The sequence below is a fragment of the Mastigoproctus giganteus genome, chromosome 12, assembly GCF_048544385.1.
Source record: "Mastigoproctus giganteus isolate SK-2022 chromosome 12, ASM4854438v1, whole genome shotgun sequence".
Lineage (NCBI taxonomy): Eukaryota > Metazoa > Arthropoda > Arachnida > Uropygi > Thelyphonidae > Mastigoproctus > Mastigoproctus giganteus.
Window position 1 is genome coordinate 168,262,555 of NC_143586.1, and position 14,557 is coordinate 168,277,111.

Sequence of the window (14,557 nt, forward strand, 5' to 3'; positions counted from 1 at the left end):
TGATGACTTTCAAGTATTGTCATCAAGGCATTGACTGAAACATTGTCTAAAAAGATTACATCAATCTGTTCTTTGGCATTTAGAGTTGTTTGAATCCAAAACAGGGTGTCACAGTCTATTTCTTTGGAATCACAGTGTGTAAATATTTAGGTCTTTTCTGGAAACAATGCTTGACAAAATTGGCAGCAGAGTCCTCTCAAACAGTTTTAATAATAAATTTTAATAACGATGGGACGAAAGTCCTTGTCTTTTGGATGTTTGACTTTAGGAACAGGTTTTACAGTATAATGTTTCCAAATTTCAGAGATAACTCCAATGTGAAGGGTTTCGCTCTTCAAGTACATATCGGGGCCAGAAGTGGATTTATTTGGGAGACTGCAGTAGCACACGCTCTTTGAGTAGACCGGGGTTCAAGCCCCTGACTGCTGAATACGGTCAATCTGCCAACCCGCACTGGACCAGCGTGGCAGATTATGGTCCATTTCCCTCAGCATGAATTGTTGAGGAGGCTTCCATCCTGCAGTGGGTAATAATGGCCGCACTTTTTTTTTTTTTTTTTTTTAATGCTTGAATTACATTTTCTTTGGTTATAGTAATTTCTGTTAGAAGAGGTCTGATATCAAGATTGGATCCGAATGGAGTCATGTTGTTCATGTATGATGGGGTGGGGGTTGAAAAGTTTTTAGCCTAACATATAAATAAAAGACAAATAAATAAAATCAAAGCTATTTTTATTCAACATATTCCTCCCTTATATCAATGCACTTTTTGCATTGGTTCTCCAAGCATTTTAGTCCCTTGGAATAGAAGTCCAAAGTTTGCTCCTCCAACCAGGCCTTGGCTGCACTGATGACATCATTTGTGGTGTCAAAACGCCTTACTTTTAAAATTTTTTTGAGATTGGGGAATAGATGGTAGTCAGAGGTAGTCAGGTCAGGCGAATAAGGTAGAGGGTCCAAATATTAGAAACCCAATTGTTCAATTTTTGCCATTGTCTGGTGTGCCTTGTGTTGTCCTAAAGGAAGATGATGCTTTTGCTCCATTTTCCACACTTTTTTCTTTCAATTTTTCCTTTACTTTGTCTAATAGAGAACAATAGTAACATTCATTGATTGTGAAATCTTTCAATAGATAGTCTATCAACACTACACCTTCACAATCCCAGAAAACAGTAGCCATCACTTTTCCAGATGATCTTTGGGTTGGCAACTTCTTGGGCATTGGTGAACCTGAGTGTCTCCACTCCATTGATTGTTTCGTCTCAGGGTCATAAAAATATAACCAGGTTTCATCTATAGCCAAAAGTTGATTTAAAAAATTTCTCTTATCCTGCTGAAAATGAGCAATAATGGTCTTTGAAGTCACCACTCGGTTTCGCTTCTGATCAACATGGTGAGATTTCGGAACCCATTTTGCTGATAACTTTTTCATTCCCAACTTGTCATGAATTATCTTCAAAACGCATTCATGTGATATCTTTAGGGTCTCCTCTATTGTTTTAACTGAAATTCTTCGATTTTCAAGTATCATTTCATGAATTTGATCAATGTTTTTGAGAACTGATGCAGAAATCAGTCTTCCTGACTTTAGAGCATCTTCAAGTACAAAACTGCCTCTTTTGAATTTGCCAACCCAATTTTTTATAGTTGCATAAGAAGAACACTGTTCTTTAAGTGTTTTGGTCATATCTTCAAATATTGCTTTTGCAGAAAACCCTTTGAAATAAAGGTATTTTATGATCGCAATGGTACTCCATCTTCTCAAATTTGTGATTTTCCCTTGACTCCATTTCTTTAAAGGCTGAAAAAAAGAATTAAATATATATTTTTTTTTTTTCTGGATTTATGGTTTTTAAATTAAAAAACGATCGCTGATCACAAATATGATAATTAAATTGGTCAAATATTTTTAAAAATGGGTCAGGCTAAAAACTTTTAAACCCCCCCCCCTCGTAATTTACAAGCCAACCGGTATTGTCTGTTGTGGGAGAGAAACTTTAATATAGGATCTGTAGAGATTCCTAAGGTACTATTCATCCATTCCCTAAATAAGGTTTCGTCCATGGTGAAGTTGGTATTCTTGTTGCTATTAATTCTTTTAGACTGTTTAAGCTTCTTAGAAATAGCGAAGTTGTATCTCTAATCTCCTTAGACGCACCAACACAAGCTATTTGAAATAATTCTTCAGCCAGGATGAAAGTGACTAAAGGTCCTGACTTTTCTAATAGAAAGTTCGATTTATATGTAGTGAGGCATTGGAGGATTATTGGAGGTAGTAGAGATGTTAGAGTGGGCATAAAATGCACAATCCAGTGGTTGGTGATCTGATTTGAAGGAGAAAGTTGGCATGATGCATGTTATAAAAACTTTTTTATTTCACTTTATTGATTGAGTTGCCGATTTCCCTGAGTTGGGAGAGTTTGAAGGGGGATGAAGGTCAAGCATATGTAGCATGTTTTCCAGAGAAGGCCGAGCCATTGAGTACCTTGGCGGGGACATGTTGAAGCCCCCTACAAGAATAGTAGGGACGTTGGGTTGGAGGTTGGTAATAATCCAGGCATCTAGTTCCGCTCTAACCTCTGTGGTGTGTTCTGGAGGGAGGTACACAGTGCAGATCTACCTCCCTCCAGAACGGGCTACACCCTTCAAGACAGTGCAAACCCTGGAGGGAGGCAGACAGTGCAGACCTTGGGGACTCCTCTGTAAATGATGTGGTTTGACTAGGTCTTCTGTTCAACCCTCAAATGCATCTGTTTGAGAATGGGAACAATGACTTTTAGTAAGCTTCCCTGTATTCTAAAATACCTTTCAAGTATTGTCATCAAGGCACTGATTGAAACATTGTTGAAAGCAGCTTAATGTCTTAAAAGATTACATCAGTCTGTTCTTTGGTCGTTTGGATCCGAAATAGGGTGTCCATTAAATTTGTCACCGTCAATTTCTTTGGAATCAGTGTGTAAATATTTAGGTCTTTTCTGGAAACAATGCATGACAAGAATTGGCAGCAGAGTCTTCTCAAATGGTTTTAATAAATTGCAGCTAATAGAGATGGGACCTTCTTGTCAAGTCCTTGTCTTTTGGAACAGGTTTTACAGTATAATGTTTTGAAGTATACCATAATTCAACTGTATTCGCGCTCTCTGCGAGATATCTACCCAGTTAATAGAGGCCATGTAGAACCTTAAATCGTCATAATTTCCTTTCCTGAAATTATAACCCATTCCTTTGCCTTTAACTACTGCTACCTCTCTCTCTTCATTGTCCACTATAGAACTCTCTCTCTCTCTCTATATATATATATATATATATATATATATATATATATATATATACAGGCAACCCCCCCATATAACATGGTACTTCTACAACAGTTTCACTTTAACATGATTGATAAATTGCAGCAATCCTCAGACAACACTGTACTTATATATTTCGCTCTAATGCGTTAGAGAATTGTAGAAAATCTCACATAACACAGTAATTTTGAGCTTTTATGTGCAGGGGAAACTCTGCTATCATGTTGGATGTAATTTTCAACATTTCCATTCTTTTTTGTAAATCCCTGCTTTCGGCTTGTTAGTCTTTATACTAAAAAAAATTATTGAGAAACCCCAGGGGCTCAACATCTGGTGAGTATGGGCTTGGCACACCCAGGGTCCTGAGCTGGATATCATCATTCTTCTCTTTTTTTGGTGATTCCCTCCTACTTCTCTCTCTCTACTTAAATTTTTTTTTGGCTGGTGCAGCATAAGCCTCGGGCTTCCTTGCACCATATGGATTATTATTATAATAATAATCCTCGTGTTAGATTATGTGCTACTGAACTTGGGAAAAAAAAAAAAATCTAGATTTCAAAGTTTTATTACTATCGGATAATGTGCCAGGCCATCCAAAAGATTTAAGTCATCCAAATGTTGAAGTAATGTTCCTACCATCTAATATAACTTCTTTAATTTACATTTAAAACTCCATTATATCAGAAAATCAATTCCCATGCTTTTTAAATCTCTGGCCTCCACAGAGTTCCCTGTCAGATGTACAAAGAATATAATGCAGAAATGAGAGGGAACCCCTAATGCTGTCAGACAACTAACACACTTTACATTAGAAAATCGTTACAATGGATTTTGGAAAAAATTGATTCCAAATCTATTGAAGTGATGGAAACATTTTTCAATTGTGGATGGTATCAGAATCATAATCATAGCTTTATTGCTCAAAGAAGTAAAACCAACCATCAACATTAACTGCGTGTTGGAAAAATGTATAGCCAGAGTTAATTGATTCAGGAAATATGGTCAAACTGGCAGAAAACGGAATCGGTGTGATAGTAGAACTTGCTAAGTTGGCAGGAGGGGAAGGTTTTGGTGATATCACAACTGAAGATGTTCAAGAATTACTGGTAGAAAAAGAAGAGGTCAGCAAAGCAGATTTCATAGAAATGGCATCAGAGGTAAACCAAATCAATTCAGAGGATGATAGCGCAGATAAATTCTGAGGTTCCAAATTTTACACTCAAAAGCATGTGGGAAGGCATAAACTTAGCTGAGCAATTAGAATCTTATTTTTTGAATGCAGATCCTTTGACTGAAAGGAACACAAAGTTCAAAAGGGAGCTTCAAAAATGCTTAGCTCTATACCATGCAATTGACAAAGATCTATCGAGCAAAAGCAAACAAACTCAGATTACTGATTTTTTAAATAGAGCAGAAAAAACACAAAATCTAGATGCTGCAGAAGAAAGTTCAGAAGGTGAAGATATTCTGCAACAGAGAAAATGTTCTCGTTTTATTGTGCTTAGCAGCGATGAAGAGGAAGAAAATTAAATGAATGTACATTATCTGGCACACATGTATCATAGTTTTTAAGATTCAGCTATTACGATTTTTAATAAAAATTAACTTTCCGATAGTTATAAAAAATGGTGTATTTTTGTTAGCTTTTGAAACGTAACCCCCCTTTTTGTACTGGTTCTTTAGTCCAATATAACAGTTTCACACTACATGAGATTTTATAGGAACCTAACTACTGTGCTATATGAAGGTTACCTGTATATATACACAATGCATTCTAGTAAAAAAATTTGCTAATAATCTAATTAAAACTAAAATTAAAGCATTCTACATAAAGGTACTTATAAATTTTATTTTTGAATAAGTTTTCTTCTCTTTTATTGATTAAAAATAATTACTCATATCTTTAAGTTGGCAATGAAATATTTTGGAACATTTCACTTTATTGAAAGTATTTAATGTGTGCAGTAGGAGTTAGGAGTTAAAAACATCAAAATCTTCATAATTAACGAAATAATTATAAGTTAAAAAAGGGACTTTAAATAAGGGATTAAAATCCCTTGCATAGGGATTTTAAAAAATCCCTATGGAAGGCAGCATATTAAATCTGATTCAGTGGAGTTAGGACAACTTGTTTTATTTACTGTCAACTTAAGTTTTCTATCAGTATAATTAATAATATTATCACAAGTACAAATGATTTAATACATGCATTAAGAGCACTTGCTTTGTACTTGAACATGTTGCCAATTTTATTAAAGGATTTCAAAACTATTTCTAAATAAGATTTTTTTGCAGTTCTTTAATTTCATAAATTCTATAATAAAGAAGTTTTATCTAAAGGTGTCAGTTTTTTTTTTTTTTTTTGTTTTTTTTTTATTATTATACTCTATCACTAGTCTCAAGAAAACAATATGTTCTGTGAAAGAACAGAATACAACATTTGTTTCTACTATATTTATATTAATTACATTTTATGGGGGATTACACTGATTCAATTAATGCCATCATCCACAAGGACAAACAAATCTTCAAAAGATATGTCTGATTTTAATAGATGTATCTAATCATCGTATACAAATTCTAGCAAAGAATTTCAAATAGCTTGAAATGCTGATTACTCAATTTCTCAAACTACTCAAATTGCACAAAACTTAATGAGCTGCAGGCTGGATGCTATATATGGAACTGCAGCTTCCCACAGCATCAGTAGGTTTCGAGGCTGTTAAGATATAAGCAAACATCCCTAATATTTTAATATGCATAGAATAAGTGCTTTGAGATCATTTTTATGAGGTTTAAATAGCAAGTTTTTTTTCCTTTTATTGATGTTCATAATTAAATATAAATTTTAAAAAATATTTTCTTATTAAACTTAAATGCTGCAATTTAGTTTGTTTGTTGTTTTGGTTTTTAGGAGCATTAGCAACTAAGGCCATATTGCTCCGGGAATATGCGGTGGTCATTCCCTGACCTTTCCGCATCTTCTGTATTTGGTGGTAACGGGCTCAAACCCCGGTCTAATCAAGAAGCGTGTGCTATGCACTGTTGCTCCTTCCCACCTGGCTACGGAGGCACCTGCAATTTAGTTAAATTCAAGGAGATACCATGCATTTTCGTTATTTTTATGAAGTGAAATAGTACCAATGTTAAACTAGTCCTTTCCTTATTCAGCCCATGGAGTCTCAGAAAATCTCTAATTCAGTCCTTCAACATAAAAGACTGAAAAATTACTCATTTAAATTATTGCTACTTACACATTGCTACATTCTACTCACCAAAGTATTTCTGACTGCTTCCATTTTCTTGGTATACTGTGACAACACCAGGCTTAAGAACAGCAAGTACTGGAACATGGTTTGGTAAAATACCAAAGTTTCCACTGTATGATGGAACATCAATTTGTTTCACACTCATTCTATTAAAAAATACCTAAAGTATATAAAACACAATAATAAAGACAGTATTTTGATTACAATTTAAGATCTAAGAAAAATAATCTCGTAAAAAATATTACATTGATATTAATGACTGAAAAAGTACTGCTTGATGAAAAAAAAAAAAAAAAAAGTCTGGTTATTCAACACGATATTTTACTATCCCAAGTATGAAGAATTCTCTATCACTTGTGGTTCTCTTTCTTTCTCCACATCCCCTCCAATCCAGAAACATTTCAGTAAAGAAGTTTACTTCATGGTGGTAGAACTCTTTAGAATATAATTAAAAATCTGCCAATTTAACCATACACTTCTAAAGCCTGAGTAGTCACACTGGATTAGGGTGACTCAAATTGCTTAACAATGCAGCAGCTGTTGATGAATTTACTTCCCTTTTTAAAAGCTGACTCTAAATACTATATAAAATATCAAATTCATACTGATAATACAGAGTATAATTTGGGGGAGCAATTTTTTCCCACATATGACATAATGAGGACAAGTACAAAAAAACAACAACTCATCTCTGTTAGATGGTTAGTATTAATTAACTTACAACTGCTATCAAGTTTTTTCCATCTCATAACTATATCATGGGTCAACATTATGCTCTAGCATTTTTTAAGGCTAGCAACAGCAATTCTTAACTGCTTTATTTATTAGTATATTGGCATGAAAACAAAAAAACAAACACTGAAAATATCATAAATTTAAAGAAGGCTAACCATAAATATTTTTTGTCTTGAATGATTATTTGTAATTTTTTCCTAATCTCTTCCATAAACATCCATATTTTCTGGTTACTTATAGAAGAGAATATGAATGCTTGCAGGAGAGATCAAAAATTTTTATTATTTTCATCCTAAAATAATAAAAATTTATTTTTTGATGTAGAGAATAAAAACTGATTGGGGTATTATCCATTTCCATAAGTGAAGATTTTGACTTATGTACTTACTGTTTACAACCGGTGAAATACCACCACTTTGCTTTTTGGAGGCTTGAAGTGGTGAAACCCATGTTTAGTCTCTAGAGCAAAGTTTCCGGCATCCCCCTCCCCCATACTTCTCCTTCAACCCATGCACGGTACTAAGTACTATAGGTTTTAATACCTTTCGTGTTTGGGGTTTTCATTAAAAAAAAAATGCAATTGCATCATATGCTATTTACTTTCAAATATACCTTTCACATAAAATCATGTTCATAATCACTTTAAAAAAAAGTTACTATTATTATTTTTTTTTTTTTTCAGAATAAACATATAATGTTATAAGTTACTAGAAATGTACAATTTATAGATTTCAATAAATAAATACATAGTATGAACCAGAGCTGTAATGCTCAATATGTTCTACGTTGATATCAATATTTGTAAAATAATAAGAGAATTTTATCTCAATATAGTATGTAGAACACTTCCGTATGATACTCTCCAGAAATTAAAACGAAAAAAATTGAAAAACTTACATTAGAGTAACAAATAATTTTAAAAATAATTAAAAATCAATTTAACACAATAAAACTCAATTTAACACAATTAAAAATAAGAAAATTAATTAAAAGAATTTAACGAAAAAAATACAATAATAAACATTTTTCTTGAAAAATTTTTGCCCCTCCCCCATTTTTTACTTATTAACTAGCATATTAAATTGTGTTCAATAAATAGTTTTAATAGTCCTAGCCACTGCTGTTACCTCATTTTTAAATTTATTTAGAGATTTTATAAGGTATGACTCAATATTAGTAGAGGCTTTGTATCAGTGATTTTGGCACAAATATCATACCTCATAATTAGTAACTTGGTGTAGTGCATGGTAGTGGTAATTGTAGCTTTTTAATTATGATAAATAAGTATCTCACAAAGATTCTAATCATGTAGGTTGACATTTTTTTTTTTTTGTGTGTTCAGCTAAGAAATTTTCATTATCTAGTAAGGCAATATTACAAATATTTACAATATTACAAATGTAACCGCATAAATATATAATTTTCGGTTGGTTTGCCGTATCTTTGTTGTGATATTTCACAATTTTTTGGCCCCGGTGATTGCTGGTTGTCACTGCTCTATTTTGTTCTTTTTTTGTTGGTTTTTAAACAGAGTTTGTTTATTATCTGAAACCTTTGTTACTACCTTCTTTTATTATCTTAAAAAAAATTTTTTTTTAGACACGTATTCCTTCTGCTGCATTCTTTATCTTAGTTTTCTATTTTCTTTCTGTTTCTTCAATCATTTATTATACTTTTGTGGATGGTTTCTTGCACCTTATGATTTTTCACATCTCAGTGCCATTAAGAGGATGCCAGTCTAAATTTGTTATTTACTGGCTCATAATCTTGACTACATTTGCCTTTTATTTATAATGTTCTAAATTTTTGACACATATTCCTTCTATTGTACCCTTTCTCTCCTTTTTTACACCTGTTTTCATTTAAATGGTATCTTTGTTTAACTTGTTTCTTTGCTTTTCTCTGAGCTTTTCCATTCTGCCTCCCTCCTAACTTACTTTACCTACATTACATTCCAGGCTCGTGGTCTTAGTTGTTTATGTAGCCTTTGATATTTGTCAGTATTTCTTTGTTTTATTTATCCTGCCCTTTTATTTTTCTTTTTATATATACATATATATATATATGCACACACACGCACACATATATGAACACACACACATATATGCACACATACACATATAAGGACACACACGCACATATATGCGCACACACATGCACAGACACATACACAGACAGACACACACACACACACGTTTGTTATTGTTATTTGGTTTTTAGGAGCATTAGCAACTAAGGCCATATTGCTCCGGGATATGCGGTGGTCATTCCCTGACCTTTTCGCATCCTCCGTATTTGGTGGTCACGGGCTCGAACCCCGGTCTAATCAAGAAGCGTATGCTATGCACTGCTGCTCCTTCCCACCGGCCTACAGAGGTGCCCACACGTATGCATACACATATCTTTATATGCGCGCGCGCGCACACACACACACACACCTTTATATGCACTCACACACAGATATATATGCATTCACACACATATATATATATGCACACACACACACACATATATGCACACACACACACACATATGCACGCACACACACATGCACGCGCACACACACATGCACGCGCACACACACGCGCGCACGCACACATATGCACACACACATATGCGCGCACGCACACACGCACATATGCACACACACACATGCACACGCGCACGCGCGCGCACACATATGCACGCGCACATATGCGCACACACACACATGCGTGCACACACATATGCGCACACACACACATATGCGCGCACACACACACATATATATATGCAAACGCACACATATATATGCACACACACACACATATATATATGCAAACGCACACATATATATGCACACACACACACATATATATATATGCACACACACACACACACACATGCTTGTTATTGTTATTTGGATTTTAGGAGCATTAGCAACTAAGGCCATATTGCTCCGGGATATGCAGTGGTCATTCCCTGACCTTTCCGCATCTTCCGTATTTGGTGGTCACGGGCTCGAACCCCAGTCTACTCAAGAAGCGTGTGCTACGCACTGCTGCTCCTTCCCACCTGGCTACGGAGGTGCCCACACACATATCTTTATATGCGCGCACACATACACAGATACATATATATATATATATATATATGTGCGCACACACACACACATACAGGGTGATTCACTACCAGTGCGACAAACTGGCAGGAGGTGTAGGGGTACAAAGTCGAATCGGAATCACAGCATTGCAGGGTCCGAAATGCCTTCGTCATGCGGTAGAGGATGTTGAATAGGAGGTCGCGTGAACAGCAATCCCGCTGGAAGTCAGCATTTGCTAACCGTTTCTGTTGAAGAAACCAAATAGCAAAAGTCCTCCGGAGTGGGTAATCCACAGGCTCCAATGATTGGATGCACTGCAAATGGTATGAACTCATTTGGTTTGTTGACAGTATCCTCCATACAGTGAATTGGGAAATACCCAATCGTTGGCCTATCTCTCGAGTACTCATACTCGGATTGCCTTCTGCAAGATGTAGGACATTCTCCTCATTGTCTGGCGTTCTCGTCGTTCGCTCTCGATTCATGATACCTCTCGTGAAACAACCAGTCTCACGTAACCTTCTGTGCACATGTGCGAAAATCGTATGATGAGGGGCACGCTTGTGTGGGAAACGTTCCTGGTACTAGCGCAGAGCGGCCCGTTACAGTCCGCAACTCCATACGTGAGGTGCATGTCAGCCAGTTCAACGTTTGAATACTCTTCCATCCTACTGCCTCGCGAACTGGTTCGCAAATGCTGACTTCCAGCGGGATCGCTGTTCACGCGACCTCCCGTTCAACGTCCTCTACTGCATGACGAAGACATTTCGGACCCTGCAATGCTATGTGATTCCAATTAGTCTTTGTGCCCCGTACACCTCCTGCAAGTTTGTCGCCCTGGTAGTGAATCAGCCTGTATATATATATGCACACACACACACACATATATATACACACACACACAACACATATACAGGCATACCTCGGTTAACGTTACCTCTGATAACGAAGCTTCGATATAACGAAGTCGGCAATTTCAAGCCCCATTTAACATAAAAAAAAATTCCAGTTTAATCAACTGAAATCTAAACAAACTGAAGAAATTACGGAAACCTTTGGGGCTTCTCGTGGTTGGTTCGAAAAATTTAAAAAATGGGCCAGGATTCATAGTGTAAAATTAACAGGAGAAGTTTCCAGAAAAACTAAAGGAAATAATTGAACATGAAAAATTTCCACCAAATTTGGTGTTCAATGTTGACGAAAGCGGTTTGTTCTGGAAACGGCTACCAACAAAAAGTTTCATTTCTATTGAAGAAAAATCAGCTGCTGGGTTCAAAGCAGCCAAAGACCGTTTAACGTTACTCTTTGGATCAAATGCCTCTGGCGATTATAAATTAAAATTGTTATTAGTTTACCATTCAGAAAATCCGAGGGCGTTAAAAGGTAACATAAAAATGAATTTACCTGTAATATGGAAAGCAAATAGAAAAGCGTGGGTTACCAAGGCGTTATTTACTGATTGGTTTGTTAACCACTTTTGTCCTGAAGTAAAACGGTATTGTCAAAAAAAAAAAAAAAACAACTTTGAAGAAAAAGCTCTTTTGCTGTTAGACAATGCTCCGGGACATCCTACTGATCTTAACACGTTGGACACATGCATTCCTGTCAAAGTTGTGTTTCTTCCAGCAAACACAACTTTCCTGATTCCACCGTTGGATCAGGGAGTAATAGCATCATTTAAAGCTTATTATCTGCGTCGAGCATTAAGCAGTTTAACTTAACTAGAGGATAAAGAGGAAATGACAGTTAAAACTTTTTGGAAAAACTACACCATTAAAAACGCAATTGAAAACATTGATAGTTCTTGGAAAGAAGTCACTAAGAAATGCTTAAATGGAGTTTGGCGCAAAATATGGCCAGAAGTTGTACTAGAAGAAGAAAATAACATCCAAGAAATTAGAAATGAAGTTATCCAGACGGCTCAATCAATAGGTTTCGAAAATGTCGATGAAGAGGATGTTAGAAATTTATTGAATGCAGAAGATGATGGTTTTTCAGTGGAAGATTTAGAAAACCTTGTTAGCAACGAAGACAAAGATAATGAAGACGAAGTTAAAGAAGTTTCTGCCGAAAAAGTGTTAACAACCAAAGATTTAAAAAGGTGCTTAAATGACATTGAAAACGTTTTAAATTTTTTTAGTGAAAATGATCCTAATTTAGGAAGAAGTGTTATTTTTAAGCGATCAGTGTTAAATGCAATAACTCCGTATAGGCAATTGTTAAATGAAAGAGAAAAAGAGCATAAACAATCAACTTTAGACTCATATTTTAAAATGTGATTTCACTTTGTATGTAAGTTGACTGTTTATTTAATAAAACTTTTTTTTTGTTCGAAAAAAAAAAAAGCTTTTCATTTTCTTTACGTAGGAACGTATCCCTATTCTGGCCATAGTATTTTTACCTCTGAAAACGAAGTTTCGCTTAACGAAGTAATTTCGTGGAACGCATCCTATTCGTTATTCGAGGTATGCCTGTATATGAACAGACACACACACATATATATATGCAGACGCGCGCACACACACACACGCACGCACGCACGCACACACACAAACACATTTAGGCAGGAGTGTGTGTGTGTGTGTGTGTACACACACTCCTGCCTAAATGTTGGCATCACGTTTAATTTTCAAAGTTTTTATTAAAATAGAACCAACTCGTTTACCAATTTTTATTATTATTTTTTTTTATGTAAGAAAATCAGAAAACTAAAACAATATTAAAAAAATTTCTAGAATATTTGATAATATTCCAGAAAGGTGTTGGTAAAATATTGTAGATGATTCCTGATTGTAGATGATTCCATCTACAATCTTCTACCTGGATGTGGTAGAAGATTGTAGATGATTCTAGATGGCACCTCCATAGCCAGGTGGGCAGGAGCAGCAGTCCATAGCACATGCTTCTTGATTAGACCGGGGTTCGAGCCTGTGACCACCAAATACGGAAAGGTCAGGGAATGACCTTTCCGCATATCCCCGGAGCAATATGGCCTTAGTTGCTAATGCTCCTAAGAACCAAATAACAACATGATTCTAGAATATTCTAGGAAGTGGGAGCATTGTTTCAATTTTATAGTATATTGCAGATGATTCTAGTATCTTGCAATAATATAAATTGAGGAGTAAGAGCTGTAACTTATAAAATCTGGGGTCTGCTGACGAGGCTACCAGTGACGGTCGTGTTCCAAGCCGCTAAGTGGATTTTTCTTATTTATTGATTTGAAATTATTGTTTTTCTAAAACTTTTGATTTAAATTTAGTAGTATAACATTATTTTGTGATTTTTTGATTAATTTGGTGTATTTATTCTTTACTCGGCCTTGTAAAAGTATCGGTAAGGGTTTCCACGTGTTCGTAACTACCGCTACCGTTATTAACTTTCCCGCCATTGTGATGCGTACTAGATATACCGTAGGTTATATACCGTACTAGATAGCGTTAGTTGAACTTCGTTAGCAGTTAAATTGTACGTTTAAATAAATACATATAACGACTTAGATTACAAACGTAATATAATTAATAACATAACATAATTAATTAATAAATTAATAGAATCATGACTCAGACCAGAGCAGCAAAGCAAAAGGCTCAAGCTAATGGAAGTGCTGTGGCTCAGAGCAGAACTGAGGGGGGCAGTTGTCCTCTGACTCACAGCCTTATAAAATGCACTGTTTGCTTGATGTTTGCAGAGCAATCGGGTACGGGACATGATACTGCCAAGGGGGATGTCTTTGTGTGTGCGCGATGCAAGGAGTGTATCGATATCAGGCAACAACTCGGCGTTCTTTTGGGCCTATATGAGAGCTTGAAGGACAGGGTGGATGCCCTCGAAGAAACTAAATTGAGGGGCCCATCAAGCTCTCAGCTGCCCACATCAACGCCAGAGCTTGCACTTGGGCATCGCGTGACACAGAGACAACCCCCAAGGCAGAATGCGCTGGTCCCGAAGGAACTAGTAGTTGGTGACTCTATTGTCAGGGAAACGGGGAACATGCTTTGTAAAAAAGATAGGTGGAACAGGACCAGGGTATGTCTGCCAGGGGCAAAGGTTGATGACGTTGTAGAGCGAATATCATCTTTTAAGGGCACAAAAGGTGATATAGTTGTACACGTTGGCACTAATAATATTAAGAGTAGGAGACCGGCAGAATTACTTAACAAGTACAGGTCACTG

The 14,557-nt window shown here is 35.9% G+C and overlaps 1 protein-coding gene across 1 annotated transcript in view; it reads right to left on the reverse strand.

Moving 5' to 3' along the window:
- Positions 1 to 14,557, reverse strand: part of ATPsyndelta (ATP synthase, delta subunit) — a 72,686-nt gene that overhangs the window by 39,877 nt on the left and 18,252 nt on the right. The window contains exon 2 of the mRNA XM_090386079.1: positions 6,571 to 6,724. Coding sequence (XP_090242205.1) covers positions 6,571 to 6,724 — 154 coding nt within the window. The remainder of the gene's footprint in view (positions 1 to 6,570; positions 6,725 to 14,557) is intronic.